The following is a 21,689-nucleotide window of genomic DNA, read 5'->3' on the forward strand; positions in this document are numbered from 1 at the left end:
AATTTATATTATACTTTATATTTTATTAAATTTTATATATATATATATATATATATATATATATATATATATATATTAATTATTTTGAGTCTTTAGTTTAATAATTTTTTTAGTTACAGGCTCTTTTTCTCTTTTCAAATTATTTAGTTTACCATGAATTCACAGATTCTATATATTTTCTCTCTGGAATTTTTCTCTCTGAAATTATATATGTAAATTAAATATTTTTTATAAATTAAATATTTTTTATATTTTATATTTGAATATTTCTTCTCCTTTTTATTTTTATTTTTCATATAACAATATTTAACTCTCACTTAAAGTATTCACTAGCATAAACCCTTTGTTTGCTAACTAATATAAAGAGATTATCCTTTTTATTTTCTTATTCTTAATTTTTGTTTCATTTGAAGAATTTATTTTGTTTTACTAAAACAATTTTTATTATCTCTATTAAGTTTCATTAGTTTCATATCTGAAAAGTTTTCTTAAATAAATAAAATATTTTATCTTATTATATCTTTAATTATATGTTTTTTTTTATTTCATTTAATGATATATCAAATTATTTATAACACACATTTATTTATTTTTATTCCTTTAAATAATTTTATTTGTTGTTTATTTTTGTCACGTCCCATTTAATTCCCCCATTTTAGTGGGAGACAAGTTGTCACGTCCATTAAATTTTTCGTTTATTAGAATCCGTGTGGCAGCAAAGAGAGTAGGAATTTTCAGAAAGTGGAAGACAGGTGGCAGGAGGGAGTGGACCGTTCGGTTTTTGGGGGCTGTATTTAAAGTGGGATTTTGAAAACTAGTGCCACTTTATGCATGCAACCTTTCTTCTTCTTCTTCCTCAAGTTTCCAGAATCCATCATTTTCTCCTCCTTCTCTCTAAAACTCTCCACCTTCTCTTTAAAATTTCTCGCCATTTTTCTTCTCTGATCATCAATCAGTTTCAGATTAAGTCTTCCCGGTGACAAGCTCTTTCAATTGCACCGATCAGTTTTCCATTTGAACTGGTAAGATGAAATCTTCTTTGTCATTTGAAGTTCTTCATCTTCCTTACATTCAAGAACCGTTTCAGTTTGCATGTGTTTGTTAATTCGCTCTCTGAACCCGTTTTTGTGTGTTTGATTCTATGGGGAATGCTTTTCACCGATCAGACCTTTGGTTTGGAAGCCATAGAACTAGTTGCAGTAAAAGACTTATAAGATAGCGAGATTTAGAGGTAAGGGAAGCTTATAGAATTTAATTATGAATATCTCTTATGCATTGTTGGATGATTGTATAATATATGATTGATGATTATGGTTGATTGTTGAAGTACTGTATGCTATTTTGTGTGATATCTGGTATGAAAACTTGGTAGTATTAGAATTGGTAGTAACTCTGCTGAACTTGGTAAAATTCTGTAACTATAACCGAGAGTCATTAGGACCGTTCGATTTTCTCCAATACGTTCGGTCTTGGCTGAATTCCCTCTGTAGGGAATCAGTTGATGACCGATCGGTCTTATAAAAGATTATATTGATTGTCTTGTTACTTAGTTTAGTCTAGCCATTCCAAACAAGTTAAGAAAGTTTCAATTGTGATTTTTACTATATATATATATATATATATATATATATATATATATATATATATATATATATATATATCATTTGTTTAAAATGTTCGGTCATAAACTGAGCGTTCGGTCTTATGTTAATAATATTTATTGTTGTGTGGTCGGTTTGTACTGACACTCGGTTTTAAAGTGCTCGGTCATAGAGTAGCATTTCTGTTATTTAAAAGCTCGGCCTTATATTAATAATGTTTATTGTTGAGTGGTCGCTTTGTACTGACACTCGGTTTTGAAGTGCTCGGTCATAAACTAGCATTTTGGCCATTTACGTGTTCGGTCTTAGACTAGCACTTAGTCTGTGAAGTACTCGGTTTTATATTAATACTATTTCTTTGGAAGAGTGCTTGGTCTTACACTGACACTTACTTTCCCAAAGAGTGTTCAGTCTTGTACTGGCACTCGGTTTCTTGAAGAGAACTTCTTGTGTTTCAAATCATTCGGCCAAAGTTGTAAAGTACTCGATTTAAGTTCTAAGTGCTCGGTCTAAGCACCCATACTCAGTCTAAGGTATTTTTAATAAATTTTGGACCTCATTCTCGAATCAAGTCTTTATACGTTCGATCTTAAATAATATTTGGTCTTCCTAAAAATTACCCAGTTGTTTGACCGTTCGGTCATTTTCTTAAATTATCTATATCTTATAAGAATTGTTTCTGAATGTGATGATGTGTTATTCGGTTGGATTTGGATTATATGGAATGAGAAAGATATTATTATCGTTTTAAGAGAATTCCAAGGGGGAATCTCTCATGTTTGATTTTGAATGGTAAAGTATGAACGTGGTCAGACTCTGCTGTCGTTTTATTCCTGATATTCCGTGATTACGCCTTCTCGTGTAGAGTAGGGTAATTCATGTGTGGGAATGACAGGAGGTCCGCGATTATAGACTAGATGGTCGTTTTAGGACTAACCCCGGGTGGCAGCTGATGAGTGAATGTCAGTTACTACACCACATCGGGTGCTAAAAACGTCGAACTACACGGTTCATACAGTCCAGACAATGTCAAGATGCTCGGCTATTATGATTTATATGTTCGGTCTTTGCTTGTAATACTTGTATGATGAGTGTATGATTGAAATATTGATTTTGATCATACCATTGTGATGTTTAAATGTATGTGAGTTTGGATTAATTAAATTACATAAGCTTACCCTTATTTTTCCTGTCATGTCTGTTTTACCGTTCGGAAATTGTCGTTCGGTCGTTCTCTTCACTGCAATAATCATCCAATGGATGTGAGCAGAAGGGGTTGAAGACTCATTGGAGGAAGCCCTGCAGATCGAGCAACCTGATGATAGTGTAGGACCGTCCGATCCATAGACTAGGTTTCATCTATTTTCATGTTTGGATAATCGTTCGGTTTTCTTGGTATTTTGTAGAACCATTCGGTATAGCTTATGTATTGAACCGTTCGGTCTTATGTTGAACCTTTGACCGTTCGGTCTAAATGTGTAAACTCTATCATACTTTTTGTTCTTGTACAATTTTACTTTCTATATGATATTTCATATTCCCTTCCTCTTTATTTACTTATTCTCCATTGTTCTTTATTATTGTTTTTGTTAACTCCTAAAAATAAATTATAGTTTTCAATCTATATTTATTGAGATGTTACAATTTTTATCACTATAATATTATTTTTGATATTTTTATAATATATATTTTTTTAATTTTATAACTCATTATCATAAGTATAATCTATCACTATAAATGTATAAAAAAAATCATTTACAATAATATAATAATTCAATTCGTTGTAATAAATTTATTTATCATTATCTAACATATATATATATATATATATATATATATATATATATATATATTTATTGGAGTTCAAAAGATAAACCATCAATGCTCTTAGAAGTGGGTTCTAGGCCTAACTCAACCCCACAAAACCGGCTTGTAAGATGAGGTTTGCACCCCACTTATATATTATAAATTGGTCTTATCTCTAGTCGATGCGGGACTTCCAACACACCCCCCTCACGCCGAGGTATATACATCTCGAGTGTGAAATTAGATATTAATGGGTGGTCCGATAACGGCCCAATAACGGGTGGAACAAACAATCTGCCCAACAAATATCGCTAGGATAGACTCTAACCATAGCTATAATTTTAATTATTATTAGTTAAATCTTTCTTATGTGATTTCATTTAAATAGTGTAAGGACCCTTAAATTCAGATAAAAGGAGTCAATTTGGAATAATGCACATGTGTCACAGAAAATGAGTTTGGACAAATAATAATAAAATAAATAAGAACTTAAACACGTTGATTTCAAGTCATCCTTAATTTTTGAGAACAGGACTGTGTTACTCCACAAGCATCACTCTACTCTCCTCAACCTTCACTTCACCATAACTCACATTTGAACCATTCAATTGTTGATCAGAAAATTCCTAAGTGTTCCAGGGGTTGAGAGCTTCGATTATCACCGATCAATTTTCAGTTTTTCTCCGGTACGTCATTTTTCCTATCCCATTCAATTATAGGGTTGTAATCATGCAATAGATCTTGTTGCATGTAACCTACTTTTTTTTTCTTCAAATTTTAGCCTCACTTAGACTATAAAACTTGTTTTCCATTCCAAATTAATGATCTATAGGTGGTTCTAGTGTTATCTTTGAATTTCAAGGGAGCGAGCTAGGTTCTATTTATACTGTGTTGTTGATTTGAGGTAAGGGAAGCTAGGTCTTGATTTTCTGTTCTGTGAATTAGGGTGCGTATGAGATAAATTGTTATTTGAAATAGTAAAAGGATGCATGTATGTTCTGATTGGTATGAGCGTTGTTTGTACTGGATTTGGTAATTTGCATGTGAATTCTATTTGCTCAATGTCTATCAAATGATGAAAATATGGAATTATGCGTATGACTTGGTGTGATTAAGGTTGGATGCTGATATTGAGTGGTTGAATGAGGTGTATTCGTTTAAAGTGGGTTATTAGATCAGGAAATAAGAAATTTTGGAGAGTCCTGTTAGAGGAACTGAAATGGCTAAATAGAGAATTTGACATTTTAGGTTGTTCGGGTCAGTTTGGATAACTTAGGTAACTCAATCATGACTTAATAGAAGTGTCAAAATGGTCAAAAACAGTTGTAAATTGGTAAATCTAGAATTGAGTCTATAGGTTGAGAAAATTGAAGATCTAGAATCTAATTCAACGCATGATCACTAGATAATGAGACTAGAAAGTGTTAGGATCCATTAGATAAGTTTAATTTAGCATATAATTCGATTTAGGAGTGTTAAAAATCCACTAAAATGGTTAGAATTAGTAAGGAGTGTTAGAGTTGCATAATTATGCAGATTCTGGGTGTTGCAAATTATGCAGACTCGCTGTGCGAATCCATTCGCACAACGAGCTACCCCAATCAAGTGTTCTCTGTTTGGGGCAATTCGCATAGCGAATCTATGCGCTATGCGAATTGCTGCAGAGGGTTCCCCTCTATTTGATGAGTCGCTTTGCGACCCTGTGCGTTGAGCGACTTGCTTCGATCTAGTCTACTCTTTTTCTTCTCTTTTCTTTTCCTTCTTGGTTGGTTAACGATGTTTGATGCATATATGATTGGGCATGACTTTGTATGTGATCATATAAATAGAATATGGTATGATTATGGTTAAAAAGTGAAATAGGATATGATTCAAAGAATGAGATTGAACATGAAAGTAAGATCTCTAGGTGAGATCCTTATAGTGTTTAGAATGAATATAAGAGGCTTATTCATGGGGGGTTATCCTAACACTCTAACGGTCTTTCATTCTCACTTAGAGAGGAGTGTCGCGTGTGGTGAGAGTAGTAGGAGGTCCTAGTGTAGGCGCTTCTTGGAGGCCTATTGCGCGGTAACGGACTAACACTTGTGTGTGGTAGGGTGAAACCCGTTGGCAATAGCTTTGCAAAGGAGTAGAGGCCACCATAAGTGCACAACCCGCTCCAAATCGATATTCATTCTAAGTCCGGACGAGTCTAGTTGTGTCATAACATAATAGGATATTTTACTTAGTTATTTGTATGCATATGAACTTCTATTTTAACTGTTGTATGATAACTTCTCTTTGTAATGATCATCCACTTGGATGCGAACAGAGGGGGATGAGGCTTCCTTAGAGCAGGCGTTGGATGAGGCTGATGCTGCCCCTAGCTCATAGTACTTTTTCGATTCATCCTGTAATTTGAAATATTCTTAAACTTGTAAAGTCTTCCTTTTCCACTTACATTTTGGATGACTGTATGCTTGATACTATCATCTGATAACTCCTAACTGCTCTCTCATACTATACTTGTTGAATTCTATTATGTTATATGTTTAGTATAATATTTGGGATGTCACAAATAGTGTATTATAATTTTTATTGATGTATAAAAAAGATTAAAAAATGAAAATAAATATATGTTTTCTTTTTGTAGTTGTTTAAAAATAGTTTTAAATTTCATTAATTTTATCTCAAACATTTGTAATTTAATAAATATTTTTATTTTTATAAAATTTTATTTGATAGTCTGATTTGAAATATATAATTATAATTTTTTAAAATATATAATATTGAAAAAAATAAGAATTACGTTCTTTTGGTATTAAATATTTAATAATATTAATTTTTTTATATAAATAATTAAGTAATATTGAAATTTCAAGTAAGTATATATACAAACATCATTATACGTAACGATGCAGATGAGACAAAATTTTTATCTTAAAAATAGTAAAAATGGTTGCCTCCTTAAAAGCTATGATGCTAACTCCCACTTAAAAGATTAAATTAAAAAAGTAATTATTAGATTTGATTAAAAGTTATAAAAAATGGTTGATATAAGTGATATAACTGAAAGCAGCCTTAAAATCATTACTACAATTTATTTGCCAAGTTGCGTTGGTTGTTAGGCTAACAAACATAGTTTGTTACAACTATATGCTACAACTAAGTTTCGATTTGGTCAGCTTTTGCTTTTCACTTTTCATTAAAAAAAGGTTTGAGTTTAATTATCTGTTATTTTATTTTTAAGTTTTAGATCACATGCATAAAAGTAGTTAGCCTATATCTTGTTATAATATTTTCAAAAGACTATTACATTTGTTATATACTACTCATTTAAATATTTCAACCAATAATTACAATTCTTATATTATAATGTAATGTATTCATTATAAATATATATATATATATATATTAAATTTGATTATGCATATATAACATAACATAATAAACTATTTATTTAAAAGTATATTTTGTAATGACACCTTTAAATAAAATATAAATTTATTCCAGTAATCTTAAAATCGTGATCTTTTATGTTGGTCAAGGATACTTCATAATTAAGATAAATAAATAAATATATAATTTCACCATATTATAAAATATATAATAAATTATATCATAAAAGTAATATAATAATAATATTATAAAAAATAACATTATAAAATATACTATTAATATTTACTTAAATAGACCCACCAACTAAAATTTTAAAGGTTTTTATGGTATAAAGTATAACTTTTTAACTAAACAGATTTTAACAAAAATCTAAATATAAAAAGTGTAGTATAACTTCATGTTTTTTTTTATTATTATTAAATTGTTGTTATTATGAGTATTATGAGGGCAAATTGATACAACTCGGTTTATAGGTTTTTGGTGAAGTGCTTCGAGTATCTAGATCAAAATTAAATAAGTGTAATAAAACACATTATTAATTAGGTCGAGTGTTAAAATTTGGGTTTTGAATGTTGAATCTAACTCAACCTATTTATTAGTATAATATTATAGTTTTAATTTATTATTTGTATATGTTCTATAAAAAAGAAGGATTGAGAAAAAACATATATTAAATAAATACTTTTTTCCTTCTTGCCTAAGCATATCTTACCTCTTTTCACTTTGCACCAATTTCTTTCCTTTTTATTTAAGTTTTTGATTTAATTTATTTAAATGTATACATACATATATATATATATATATATATATATATATATATATATATATATATATATATATATATATATATATATATATGTCATTGATCGAGACAGTTCAATTTAAATTTAGTAGGAAAATGACAAAAAGATCAACTTTAACTCAATTCAAACAATTTTAATCAGGCTAGTTAAAAAGTTTGAAGAAACTCAACAAAAACCCTTATTTTTTGAGGGAGATTTTCTTTCTCCCGTATCCAGCTCCCATACTGTAAAATGCATCTACATTTAGTAAATCCTACAAATCAAAATAAATAGTTTGCTTAATAGACATGTTACATCAACTTAATAGACATGAAGATCTTGTCAATTTAAATAAACTTTCACAACTTTCTCTTTAAGTTATTCTTATTTAATGCAAAAACTTCTTATTATAGTTTTATATCTTCCTCAGTAAATTAAATAATATTTAATAATGATAATATTTAATTTTCTGAAAAATTGTTTTCCAGAAAATAAAAGAAAAGTAGCTAATCATTGTATTATGATGTGAATATTTAACTTTCAACAAGAATATTATTATACTGATGAAAGACATAACATCTAAATATAAAAATCAGAGGAAAACAGAAATATAAATTTTTCAGCAATAATTTTTTTTTTTCTAAAAAGAATATCATGAGATAGTAGAGTTATGGAGCACTAGGATTGGGACTCCACAGTCCACACTAACGGTATTGGGATAAAGTAGCAAGTCGTATCTCACTTAGAGAATATAAGAGCAGACTTGCAATTTGGATATTATATACTTACACGTCTTACTACAAATTCGATTATGAGGGGGGCAACATACGTTCAGACTCAACGACAGTGACAAGTTCAGCAAGAGCTCCCATAGCTGCCAAGCCCCCTCTATGTAGTAGAGAGAGTGCAATTTCATGTTCATTCCATCTACTTAATCCAAGCGCCAATTTCTTCAAAGTATCCACTCTTACTTCTTGAATCCATACAGGTGCAAGACTAACCATAAATCCTACGAAACAGCAGACGTAAGTTTTCCATGTAATAGGATTGCAACTGAGTGAAATTTTCTTTTCCATGACTTCGGCTAAGAAGTCCAAATGGACCTCAATAGTACGACTCCTTCTAGAGAAAGTCCCAGGTGGTAGTTTGGTCCCAACACCCCATATAATTGACCCGGATAATATCAACAGATATGCCATAGCATAACCCTCAAGTATATACGACGCAACACTATCGTTGTTTTTCTTCATATCCCTTGATGACAGCAGCCAGGTAGGAATCGTTTCCTTGTACAATTCCTGGACCAGCAGCATACCACCTGCCGCACATAGAAGACTTGCACCAAGTGTTGCCACCTCTTTTGCACTTTGAGCGGCCAGGGATAGGGATGATTCATTGGATTTTATGTGACGAGAGCCAGCATCAGACCGTCTGCCAGCTAATTCATTAGAGTACTCTGTAACAAGACCTACAATTATATCGTTTACATACTGTACATTGTGTATATTTCTACAAGATCGAAGAAAAAGGAATCCAGGAGCAACATACGGATAAGCACCAGGGGCAGTAATAGTGCTACCCAACAGGCCATTCACACCACATTCAGAAGTCAGCTTTGAGGTTGAAACAGACAATGTTCCAAGGAATGAGGTGAAACAACTTCTCAACAGCTGAGCAACGGACTCGTTGTTCTGTCTAAACACAGATCGGGAACCTGATACAACAATAAAGTTGTGCCAGCGGCGTACTTTTTGAGCCCACAGAGAGCCAATTATAGGCATGCTAGGCCAAGGGCAACCAGATGCACAATTTTCCAAAGCTGCTCCAGTAATAGCATGCATGTACTCCAGGCTCTTGTCAAGTTTAAAAGTAATGGATAAGCTGACCAAAGCTGCCATTGGTAGAGGCAGCATTACCGGTGAACCTCCTACCACAAAACAAAGACGGAACTCATAAGCAATACAAATAAAATGACTACCATCATATTGTTTAGGCTTATGAATCCCTATTAATTAAAAGAAAATATTAGAAAACAATTAAGTTTGCAGATTTATGTCAGTAGTGTTAAGGATAAATTCATCCCCTAAATCACACAACCGTCTCTAGCACATATATATATGGATGAAATGTGCTCTCACTCAGCAGTTTGCACCATGTCAAGTGTTTCTCAAGAGAATTATCCTAAATCCTTCATGTAATAAACAAGTCACGACAACACTTAAAGATGTACTCGGTCTTTACGAAAACATCTATAGTTAGGCATTTAGAAAAAAACCTAGATTATTTTCACTAATTAAAAATAGCAAATTTCAGCATTGATTTGAACTCTCAAATACTATATAATTCTTAAAAAGTATTAGGAAATAAGCTTTAAATCTAACTCAAACTCACAAAATCTTGCACTTACTTATATACTACAATTTGACTTTTTCTTTAGTTAATATGGAATTTCCAACACATTAACTGACACTTAGGACTAATTATCTCATACATGAGACTAGATATTTTTGAGTGGTTTAACTACAGTTTGATAGTAAGTGGTATAATAAACCTAACAAACCTAGATAGAATAGTTCCTAAAACTATATTAGTAAGTTTGTTTATGTCTAATTCAATTTCAAAAAATCAGTTTGGTAAGATAAGGTTTGCATTACTACCTATATACTATAATTTGATTTTATCTCGAGTTGATGTCAGCTTTTCAACCAAAAGTATGTCTGATAGACCTCAACAACATTCTCTATTCTAGGAGAAATAAGAGCAATCAAATAAACAGAAAATAAATGAGTGACATGAATATGAAAGAAGAAAAGGGAGAGTAGGAAATTAATTTCAATGAGATTATACAATGATTATGGAACTGGAGGGGTGCTGAAAATTGAAGTGTTGTTTACAGTGCAGGGTAGATCGACGAGTTTGAGAATAGAAGAGAAAATTAGTGGAGATGATACAGGGAAGACCTGACAAAATGGGGGAGGAAAGAAATGAAACAGTGAGCTGGGTAAGCCTATTCCGAGGCAAGGAAGTGGGGCCATAACAGTCTCTTCATTCAAGTTTTTCTTTGCTTTTAAAGATTTCACCAAATCTCATCCTGCTACAAGGAGCCAAGCCATGGGCCATGGCTATTAATATATTTATTTTATATCATAATCTCCTAATCAATATCATATTCTTGACGGCATAATAAATATTTTATGCTTTTGTCCCAATGGTATTAAGATGAATTTTAGTAAAACTCCCCATAATTACACTGATTATTAAGGACCATTTTCTTGGATTATTTACACTTAATGCACCAAACGCAGTGTATAAATCTTACTGAAACAAAATATACAATCTACAATGCATTATTTATATTGGTTGTAAAATAACCTATATATATAAAAGTTCAAGACACTCTTGTGTAACTAAATAGAATATTTTACATCAGTTAGGTTTGTAACCAATGTAAAAAACATTTTTTACATACGTTCAAAAATACTAAAGAATAGAAAATGAATTTGAGATAGTGAATTTCCTTCTATTAGGATATCATATACAATAACTTCGGAGATTTTAGATACGATGCATTAGAGAGAAGAGAGGATAATAGGAAAGATCATATCTAGGAACTAGGTATAATACAAAGCACGGAACAACTTTTCAATAAATCCTATTTAACACAACTTAATCTACTACTCCCCCACAAGTTAGAGCATACAAATTGTATGGCCAAACTTGGAAAAATTAAATTCAATTTGAGGTCTTCTCAAGGATTTTGTTAAAATATCTACAAGTTGACCATTTAATTCAACAAACTCAGCGCATATTTATATGGAAAACAACTTCACTTGAATAAAATGATGGTTATTTATTATGTGTTTAGTTCTCTAATGGAACATGGGATTCAAAGCAAAATAAACAACAATTTGGTTATCACAATACATTTTCATTTCTCAAATCTCACAAAAATCTAATTCTTTGAAGAACTGTTTAACCTACATATACTCACAAGTAAGAGATGTCATTGCCCTATACTTAGTTTCGACAGTAACAACGTTTTGTCTCTTACTTCCCCAACAGATAATATTTCCTCCAAAGAAAACAGTATATCCTATAGTAGAGTGTCTGTCCATATGAGAACTAACCTAATTACATCACAATCTCTAGAGATTTGGGTATTCCCTTTATCATCTCTAAAGTAGTCCTTGTCTTGGAGCCTTTTGAGATGCCTTAGAATAAGGATGACAACATTTCAATGATCACTACAAGGATTCTGCATGAAGTGACCCAACAGAAACTGCAAAAGACATATGGTCTAGTAATGGTAAGATAAATAATTTTTCCAACCAGTCTTCTGTGTCTTTTTGCATTAGAGAATCTTCTACCTGTTTTGCCATTAATTTTTTATCTGGATCCAGAGGACAATCCATTGGTTTACAATCAATTATCTCTTTTAGGATACCAAGAGCATATTTCTTTTGAGAAACTAAAATTTCTTCCTTTGATTGGGTTACTTTTATTCCAAAAAATTATGAGACTTCCAAGATCATTGGTAAAAATGATTGCATAGGTGTTCCTATAAGTGAGATATTCTAGCAACATCATTCCCTTAAAGGCTATATCATCAACATAAATTATTAAGTACACACATTTTCCAAGAGAGGTGTGACAATAGAAAAAATGATTTGCCTCACTGTTCCATCACAAAGGATTAGAATTTACAAAACATGTTCGTGGAGATTAATTAAGACCATAGAGAAAGCAACATAATTTACAAACCAAACTAGACTCTCCTTGAGCAAGAAACCCAAGAGGTTGTTCCATGTAGACTTCCTCTTCTAGGTCACTAAGCAGAAAAACATTTTTAATATATATTGGAGGGGCCAATGACAAATGACTGTCATGGCAAGGAAAAGTCTGACAATAGTCATTTTGACCATTGAAGAAAAAGTATCATTGTAGTCAAACCCATATATTTGAGCATATTCTTAAGCTACCAATTGGGCTTTGAAGCAATCAACTTAACCATTAGGTTCAACCTTAATGACAAATACCCAATGACAGCCAACAGTCTTCTTCCCAAAAAGAAGAGGAACTAACTCCTATGTTTTGTTACTTTCAAAAGTCTGCATTTTAGTGATCATGGCTTGTTACCATCCAAGAAAATCAAGTGCTTCTGTTGCATTTTTAGGAATAGTAAGAGACAGAAGAAATAAAGGAAAAATAGGAAAGGAAACAGCATGTTGTGTAACTAAGAAAATTGTAGATAGGATAAGAATTATAAGTAGAGTGAGTATCTTGGCGAATGACAATAGGCCAACTCAAACCATCATGATCAGGAGTTGCGATAACAAGATATGATTGAGAAAGACTTCTTGAAGAGAACTCACCTTATGGCCCTGGACTAGTCATTTGGTTCCTGTGTTGATAGGTAATAAGAGGTGATTTAGGAAAAGAGAGAAGTGAACAACAAGATATTTCTAAAAAAATTATCCGAGGCACCCAAGTCAATTATCCATAGTTTTTGACTTTCCATATATTGTGAGTTGTAGATGAGTATGCTAAGCTATTGAATTTCAACCTCAAATATTCTTGATATTATTCATTTGAGAACTTTAGCTCAACAACTTAGAGTTGGGAATATTGGCCGCCTTGTCAAGAAAGTCATGTAAAGAGTAACAGTTCTTTTAGGTGTGGCCTATTCTCTTACAATATACATTGAGGACACCCTCAACCACCACGCCTTCCTCTAGGCCATCAAGATTGGGTCGTGCTCCTTGAGGTTCATTAGACCCAAGCATTGGCAAATAAAACTCCAGCAACAAACAGAAACAGGAAGAGCGAGATCAACCTCTTCTCTCTGATACCAACTTGAGAAAAATACAAAAGAATAAAGAATGAATTTCCCTCTTAGGATCTCATTTATAATAACTTGGGAGATTTTAGATACAATGTATGAGAAGAGAAGAGAATAGGAAAGGTCATATCTATGAACCAGATATAAAACAAAGAAGACAACTTTTCAAGTCTTGTTTTCCAGTCAACAAATGGGCTGTTAAACCGTAGCTGCACAAGATGAGAAGGATTGACCAAGCACACAATCCATGACCTAATGAACAACCTTGTGATCTCGCAAAGATCCACGTCTACCTTAATCCTCCATTTGAGTTTGCTCGTAGCATCCTCCATACCTGCGATTTAACAACATTGGTCAAGGCCACCACTTTGCTTGTTTCACAGGGGGTGGTTTGTTCGTTTCTCAGAGGGTGGTGGCATTGGGGGATAGTTGATATTTGTCATATTGGGTGCTGGTATTGCAAGGTTGTCCTAGAAAATAACTCAGGGAAGTGATGATAACTTGTATCATGTTGGATTGGGTGGTGACAAATGAAACAGGCCAACATGGATGTGTACAGTCCTTAACATAGGGGACGGATGTTTCTTGCTATCGTGGAAAATGGTGCAATATCATTTCAACATTATCTAGATTTACATTGGGTGAATAACCAATGTAAAATATATCACTCGTATAAATAGGAATAGCTTATTAATAGATAGAGAATTCAATTTGTTGTTGATAAGAAAGACAGTGGATTCATATTTTTCGTAATCTTCTGTGAATAATATCAAGCCGCTCTTTAAGTTGTGAAGATCAAAAACACAAATTATTCTGGTCAATGACTCACAGCAACTACTTAATATATAAAATGCTGGAGCAGTCCACGTAACTTGAGTGACTTCCACCTATAATGTATCATACTTTATCTTTCGTAGGACTTAATAGAAATCCACATAAATCAAACTACATAAATCAAACATGTGCATAAGATTAATGGACCAAAGAAATACCAGAAGAACAGTTAGGAACCTCAACGCCAACATGAGTTAATATAGCATTTATTTCCAATTCAATTGATGGAAGAAGTGCTGCTGGACTTGGCCAGTCTGTTCCATTCATGGGAACTAGTTTCCATACACCACGAGTAACTTCTGAAGAAAAGTAATCAATAATGGCAGCGAGCGATGCCGGAAGAAAATCAACAAGGTCTCTCAGACCTGCAAGTGAAGGACACAAGTGCGATTACATGAAGGTAACACAAGAAATACATGTTCTTCTATCCAATAAATTTTTTCTTAAGACTCCAACGACCAAAATTTTCTAATTAAATATTTGTTTTCATATATAGTTGACTAAGAATCAGTACAGCCCAATTACCCTAGTTTGATGTGATATCTTCCTCTTAAGTATTGCAATATTAAAATCAAAACAATGATTGCTTGATGAAAATAAACAGGAATTAGTAAACAATTCTTTGTCATTAAGCAAAAATTTCATGATTAAATTAATCATCTATTAGAAAAAGACACAAGAAAGGTGGGACCAAAACCAAATTGATGGATAAAATAAACTTGATTGACAGAGAAATAAATGTAGCATCTAGCCAACCTGTTGTCAATTCTCGTGATGAAATCCTCCCATGAGCGCAAGCAGTCAAAATTGATTCAAGGACAAAAGGAAGAGCTTCCAGCACTTCCCATCCAGGAAGCATAGGTCTTTGAAAAGCATCTTCACCAGAATTTATGAGAGAGCTACATGCATTACTACTAGTAGGTGACGAAGAATTGCTTGATGAAATTCCAACCTTGGTTATTTTCTGATAAATCATGCTTAAAATCATATTAGCAGTTTGATGAATGGAATTTCCAGTAGAAATACCAGAAAGGGCTGAAGCAACACATGATTTGTATTGACAATACAAGGCCCGCAATTTTGGAAACGAATCAATGTACACAGGTTTAACAGATGCAGACTCAGGTAGATTTGGATTGCTTTTCCGCTTATCTTGGGAATACATAACACGATGATTGTGTAATGATAAGATATACTCTAAACCTCCAACTGCAACTCCTAATTCAGTGATGCACAGATCAAGAGGGGGTCTACAGAATTTCCATAATCGAATAAGGAAAAGAAAAGCTAACGAAAAGGCCATGTATGTTGTTGAAGACTCATCTCCAGTGCTATTTGAAGTCGGTTTGATTGAGCCAAACGCCTCACAGAGAGGCAATAATGCAGCGGCAACTGTCGGCACCTGCACAAAGAATATATGGTAAAAATACTTGACATCAGAGTATTAATGGTAAAGAAATTATAAAAAGGTTGCATGCTAATTGCTAAGAAAATGTGCTTGAAATAGACTAACTATCTAAGGGTACTTTAACTCGTTTAAATGCACTTGCATAAACTTTTCTGCTACTTTTTTTAACAGAAAAAGAATGAATTTATTAAAGCACTTGAGAAAATAAATAAATAGAGAAAATATATTTTGAAAGCTTATAAAGGTCTCCTTTAGGTGGTCACATTTATATACAACAGATCTGCGTGATACAATGTCTTTTAGGTAACAACTTTTGACTATAGCTTACTTAGTCTACTTTGAACCTATTCTAACAAAAACACGGGGCCATCCTAACACAAGGAGTATTGAAAAGATGCAATTTTAAAGTGAACGACATAAATTGAGGTGTTCTCCTTTCAATGCCATCCTAACTTTGAACTGATTAATTGCCACATAAATTGAGGTGCACGACACCAATAACACACAGCATTCATCCTACATGCTTTCAATGCTGTCGGATCTCTCGGTAATTATCTTTTCTACCTAATTTCAGCTGTTGGAAGAGCACAAAACTATTGTTCACTTCATTATCATACAAAGAATTGGAGGTGAAGGGGGACATAGGCCCTCATCAGTTCAACTGCAGCTGTGAATTGCACATTTTACTACCCAAATAAAGAATTGGACAGGATTTAGTAAACTGTTTTCCAACAATGGAAATTGGAATTTTTATAAATAATAGAATTTTCCATTTCTAAAAGGAATATGAAACATGAAATTTAGAAGTTGATAGTCCAATTCTGATTCCAAGGTTGAATTGGAGGCCCATTCCAAGCACAAAGCAAGGACTGATAAAATCTGTCAACTGCCATGTAAACTCAATACATTTCTATCCTTATAATTTATTTTTCTTTTAGAACGAATCTAAAAGAGTTATCATATTCTTACAGCCATTAAATAAATTATAGAGCTGAATGACTTACTACACCATGCAAAGAAAGTATATGAACAGTATCAACAGAGGAAGCACCACGGAGAACAGCACATAGCATGGGCATATTATCAACCAAAAGGCTTCGAGATCCAGCATGACTTGGAGGTAACGGAGAAGCAAGAAGCTTAATCACATGGTGGATCACATGTTCCTGCCAAGGAGACAATGCTTGATATCAGAAACAATAAATAATGAGGGATACAACATTCAAGAATGCAATACCATACATTAACCATAGGCCAGTACAACCAAAGGAAAAAACTAATATCTGAAAAGGGCAGTGTTAAAACAATAATTGTTTGCCTCAATTCCACGCCAATAGATCCAGCAGATTCCAAACTATTCCATCATTCTAGTATGCATAAAAGCTCCTAGCTGAGACTAAGACAAGATTATTATTTCCGACATTGACCAAGTATATAGCTAAAATACCCTTTAAAATTACCAGGCTAGTCCTCCTACCTTGAGCTAATCTTCACGGTAGAGGTATACACAATTCATTCTCAATTCTAATAATCATATTAAAATAAATCTGCAAACCTAAGTATTCAATTTTACCATTATCCATAACAAGATTGATAAACTTTACGGGTAAAGAGGGAGCGAGACTACATAATTTAAGAAACATACAACCGAGGAATAGCTGGAAGCACTTCTCAGCAACTTTGTTTCATGAGGACTAGCAGTTTACAATATCTCTAGTAGGAATAGGATTTTTCACCTGAATATACCATCCGTGACCAAGGGATGCACCACATAGAATCTTTGCAGCTGCTGGCCTTTCCACATCTGATCCATTTAATGCAATATAGTATAACTTCTCTATCTCCGCCAGGCTAGGACAGAGAAAATTATGAAGTTCAATCATTAGCAGTTAAGATAACACCAAAATTAGATCAAATTTGACAAAAGAAATAAACCTTGAGGCAGGGGTCATCGTTAGAGAGTTTATAAGAGTATTGTTTAATGGTGTTCCTTCCATAAACATTGACCACGGAGATTTTTCTGGAGGAGATGAATCTGACAAAGACAAAACAGATGTAGAGACATAACCAGGCCAGAAGTATACTGACGTATCCATTAAATTCCTAGCTATGCAAGCCTCCACTATGAGATGCCTCAAGTTCCCACCTGAAAGATAATTCAGAAGTATCATAGATATAAGCAGAAAAATACACATGAAGAATATTGAATACATATATTGCAAGATGGAATCATGTAAGTAAAAGATCTAGTTCCAAAAATTTAACCTGCTTTTGTATTGGCATTAGCATGAATTCCAGTGCCAGATTCGCCCTTTCCATTCATGGAATTATAAATGAAGCTTGCAGCTTTTCTAGCTGCCTGATTGGCTGCATCAATAACTAATGTAGGAGGGCATAGGAGGCCAGAAAAGTGCCCAAGGACCTGAACAGATGACATCAGTTCACGTTTCACAGAATCATCACTTTTCATTTCATGCGTATATTCTGATTCCATTGACACTTGAACAGAAGACAAATTATGTTCAGAGGCATCCCTTAGAACATTTGCAATTGCCAAGGGGACAATGCATAAAAGTACACATAGACGAGCTACAAGATGAGGAATAGGACCTTCAGGAGGATCACGTTCCTGCAATCAACCGTGAGGGTAGGGTGATAAGTTAAATATTTGGTTAATATTTCAATGAAAACAAACATTACTATGGACCAGTCTCAACTCGCTGCACAAGCCGAAGGGCTGAGAGCCAAAGTGCTAGAAAAGTTTCTTGCCAGCTGGCCTGGTTTAGCATTTGAAGTGTCTTGATTCCTTCTGCAAGTAGTTGATGAATATTAGGAAAATGAGTCCACATAACTTTCTGAAAATAAGCTGTTAACATTAAGCAATAATAAATCCAATGAAAACTCACTCGGAGAATTTACCTGTAAGCACATCAATAGCTGATTTTGTAGGAATTTGTCTAGAATCCATAGCATTCTCCATATAAATGTCAAAAGGAACCCAACAAGGAGACTGACAAAACCTGTAGTTGCATTTCAACGGTATCTTACATGATCCCATATTGATGAGGGTCCCAACCAGCCGATGCTTACTTAGGGAGTAATCAAAATGAGAAACTCCACGCATGTTTGCAGACACTTTTGTTAGGACTTGGTTTACTAATTTTAGCTCTGATGAGGCCAATTCAAGGGATTCAAGAAATTGCAGCCTCTGCTGGAGGCAATTGAATTTTTCAGGCCTATAATACATAATCAACAAAAAGATGAGGAAAAATATTAGTCAATCAGCACAAATCCTACAGAGCAAGTAAACATATTAATACAATAAAACTGCCTGCTAGACTGCTATCGCCATCTTGATTCTCCATGGAAGAGGAAAGCTCCCACTTAATGCTGTGGCTTTAAAGCATGATTGTACATGAGAAAAATTTTAGATATAGTCCAAGTCTACCTTGTCTTGCCATGGTCAATGGGATTGCATTTGGATCTAATAGCAATTGGTGCAAGACAAAAGTAGGAAAAGGTACAAGGAATATAGAATGAAGTCTCATTTCAGCATAATCTACCATATAAACTAGTGTTTCTTTCCATATTTTCTTGCAGATGAAATTTGCACTCATTTGAGTAACTTCTAGCATTCACAACTCACAAGACTATTAAACGACTTCCATAAATCATTTCTCTTCTTTATTTATTTATTGCCATTAAAGTGAAAATAGCACAACCAAACCATATTATGACATATAATATACACGTCAAACCAGAGATATCTTAGACTAGCAATATGACGAAGAGAGAACAAATTTTACTGCCACGTTGTTTTATCAGCCAATGACAAAACTCGAAGTTATAAGTAGCTTGAAGCTCAATCATTTCAGCATGTGAATTGGTTCAACAAAAAAACGTGTTTCATACAAATCACCGCAGCAATTACGGACAAAACATTCAAGACAAAAATCATATACAAAGTAGGAGACAATACATGTTCAAGAGAACAGACTGCAGCAGAATAGTAGCCTTTCTGCTTTCGGTTAGTCGTTCCAATACCTCTAAGGCGGTGAATGAATTCCGCTTCCTTATCTGTTCACGGTACTCACTCTTCTCAAAATTCTGCGTCACATTACGATCAATGTCCATACAATCCTCACCCTTACCTGCAGCAACCAAACTCGATTTCTCACTAAACGTCACTTGAAATCCCCAATCGATCAGCACACAGTCGAGCAGCGAAATCACAATCTCGTAAAAGAACAGCACGAACACGTGCCCTATCTCCAGATCGCGCACCTTATAGGTTTCTGAAATCCGAAGCGCGGAGTCCACAGAACTCACAATCCTGCACAACAGAAACGCGATTAAGCAATTAAGTAAAACCAATAGATTGAGTAACGAGAGCGAGAGTGAGATTAGGGTTCGTTACTTGCGGTTGCAGGAGAGAGACGGCGTAGATTGAAAGGAGAAGGCGTATTGCGATAGGAGAGGAAGAAAGAGAGCGAAAGAGTGAGGGTGAGAGTGGCGGTGAGGTATGGCGTTGGAAGCGAGAAGAGAGAGTATTTGAAGAGGGAAGAGGAGGCGCGAGGAGAGAGCGTGGTGAGTGAACTTCCACATCCAAGGGTGGTTGTTGTCGAAGCATATCTGTGAGACTAATAGTTCCCCTAGCTCGGGACTGGGAAGCGCAATGCCTAGTGTGTTCAAGTGTTCCACCAGTTCCGTTACGAGTGCCGCTGCGGGTTTCTTGCTGCATTGCTGCCAAAGCTTTAGCCTCTTCAAAACCCCTTCGCGCACTTCATCGTTCCACTCCAGTGCCGACTCCATGCTGCTCGATTAGTCTACTGTTGGTGTTAGGTATTAGTTGTTAGTTCCTGCTGCTCTCATTCTGGCCGCAAAAAAAAATAAAAGGGTCTGTTGGGGAATCGAATGCAGTGGGACAGTATTGTCTATTCTTTTTTGTATTGTGATTTTGGTCCCCTTTTGAACAGGGTTAATAAATACACCTACTTCACACTATATGACATGATTCATAATATTAATGTAAAAGGAAAATAAAATTTTACTAGTCAGTCAAATTGCAAAGAGAAAATAATTGAGAGAGACCAAACATTTTAAAATTAAAATAAAACTTCCTACCACTCTTGATCTTCTTAAAATGAAAGCAAAACCAAGAGCAGAAGAACATCGCTGAGTAATACATATAAAATATAATAAAAATAATCTTAATAACTCCCCTTAAGCTGGATATTGTAATTTATTGGTCCTATATCGTTTTTTAATTATTTATGTAAACCAAAAAAAGTTTACAAAATTAAAATTACAAAATTATAAAATAAAAATGAGAAAAATAACATATTTATTAAAAAAAATATTACATTTCGACTTTTCATAATAAAAGGTTTTCTACTTTCTTTCTAAACAAATCAAATCGATAAATGAATAATTAGTTTGATATATTAAGTATTAATATTTCGTTTTTAGTGTAATAAAAATATAATTACAGTTTTAATTCATTATGTTTGTAACAGTTAAGATAATTAAACATATTTTTTTTAATTGGCATGTATGTTTATTAAAGGAAAAGTTAATGTTAATATGCTATAATATTGAAAGATTTAAAACTTATAAAATAAAGTATTAGAGTTAATTGTTATTTTAAAATAACGAGATCAGATATTTTATTTTAAAATAACTTAATAGTATAAATATTTCTTAAACTCGTTTCATTACTTAAAACATAAGTTCTCTTTTTAAAATTTGTTTCTTGAGTTTCTCTACATTTTCTCTAGGAAATACAACTATTCGATCATCTGTTTGACGATTAGCAAATGTTTAGGAAATCACAGTACAGTAATCCCCATTCCTATGTGATCAATTTTTTGTTTAGAGCAAGTAAGTTTTTGTTCGTTTTTTTTTTTTTGTGTCCATGATCATGCTCAGTAACCTGTCGCATGTGTCATTCCTCTTCTATTTATGGTTCTCTGTTAATCTGTGGTCCTAAGGAATCACTCCAATCACAAATTGGTGATTTGTAGGAGTTTTTAGAGTTA

The 21,689-nt window shown here is 33.4% G+C and overlaps 1 protein-coding gene across 10 annotated transcripts; it reads right to left on the bottom strand.

Annotated features, from left to right (window-relative positions):
* Positions 1–7,723: 7,723 nt before the first annotated feature.
* On the bottom strand, positions 7,724–20,615 carry LOC106759199 (mediator of RNA polymerase II transcription subunit 33A). 10 transcript variants are annotated; one of them, XR_002667544.1, is made up of 13 exons: positions 20,069–20,614; positions 19,631–19,984; positions 18,571–18,887; positions 18,369–18,460; positions 17,917–18,280; positions 17,587–17,797; positions 17,388–17,502; positions 16,656–16,817; positions 15,000–15,645; positions 14,402–14,608; positions 12,943–12,971; positions 11,698–11,849; positions 9,373–9,497 (listed from the first exon to the last, which is right to left on the bottom strand). XR_002667544.1 is itself a non-coding variant. In XM_022779809.1 (12 exons), the coding sequence occupies exons 3-12, from the start codon at positions 19,783–19,785 to the stop codon at positions 8,380–8,382; spliced, it is 3,387 nt and encodes a 1,128-aa protein (XP_022635530.1). In that variant the 5' UTR covers positions 19,786–19,802; positions 19,936–19,984; positions 20,069–20,128; the 3' UTR covers positions 8,180–8,379. The 10 variants fall into 10 exon arrangements, 9 of the variants coding, with proteins under 9 accessions (XP_022635532.1, XP_022635530.1, XP_014497734.1 ...); XM_022779809.1 differs by lacking the exons at positions 11,698–11,849; positions 12,943–12,971 and having other exon boundaries at positions 8,180–9,497; positions 19,631–19,802; positions 19,936–19,984; positions 20,069–20,128; XM_022779810.1 differs by lacking the exons at positions 11,698–11,849; positions 12,943–12,971 and adding an exon at positions 8,892–9,026 and having other exon boundaries at positions 9,119–9,497.
* Positions 20,616–21,689: the final 1,074 nt, after the last annotated feature.

The sequence above is a fragment of the Vigna radiata genome, chromosome 4, assembly GCF_000741045.1.
Source record: "Vigna radiata var. radiata cultivar VC1973A chromosome 4, Vradiata_ver6, whole genome shotgun sequence".
NCBI classification, from domain to species: Eukaryota; Viridiplantae; Streptophyta; class Magnoliopsida; order Fabales; family Fabaceae; genus Vigna; species Vigna radiata.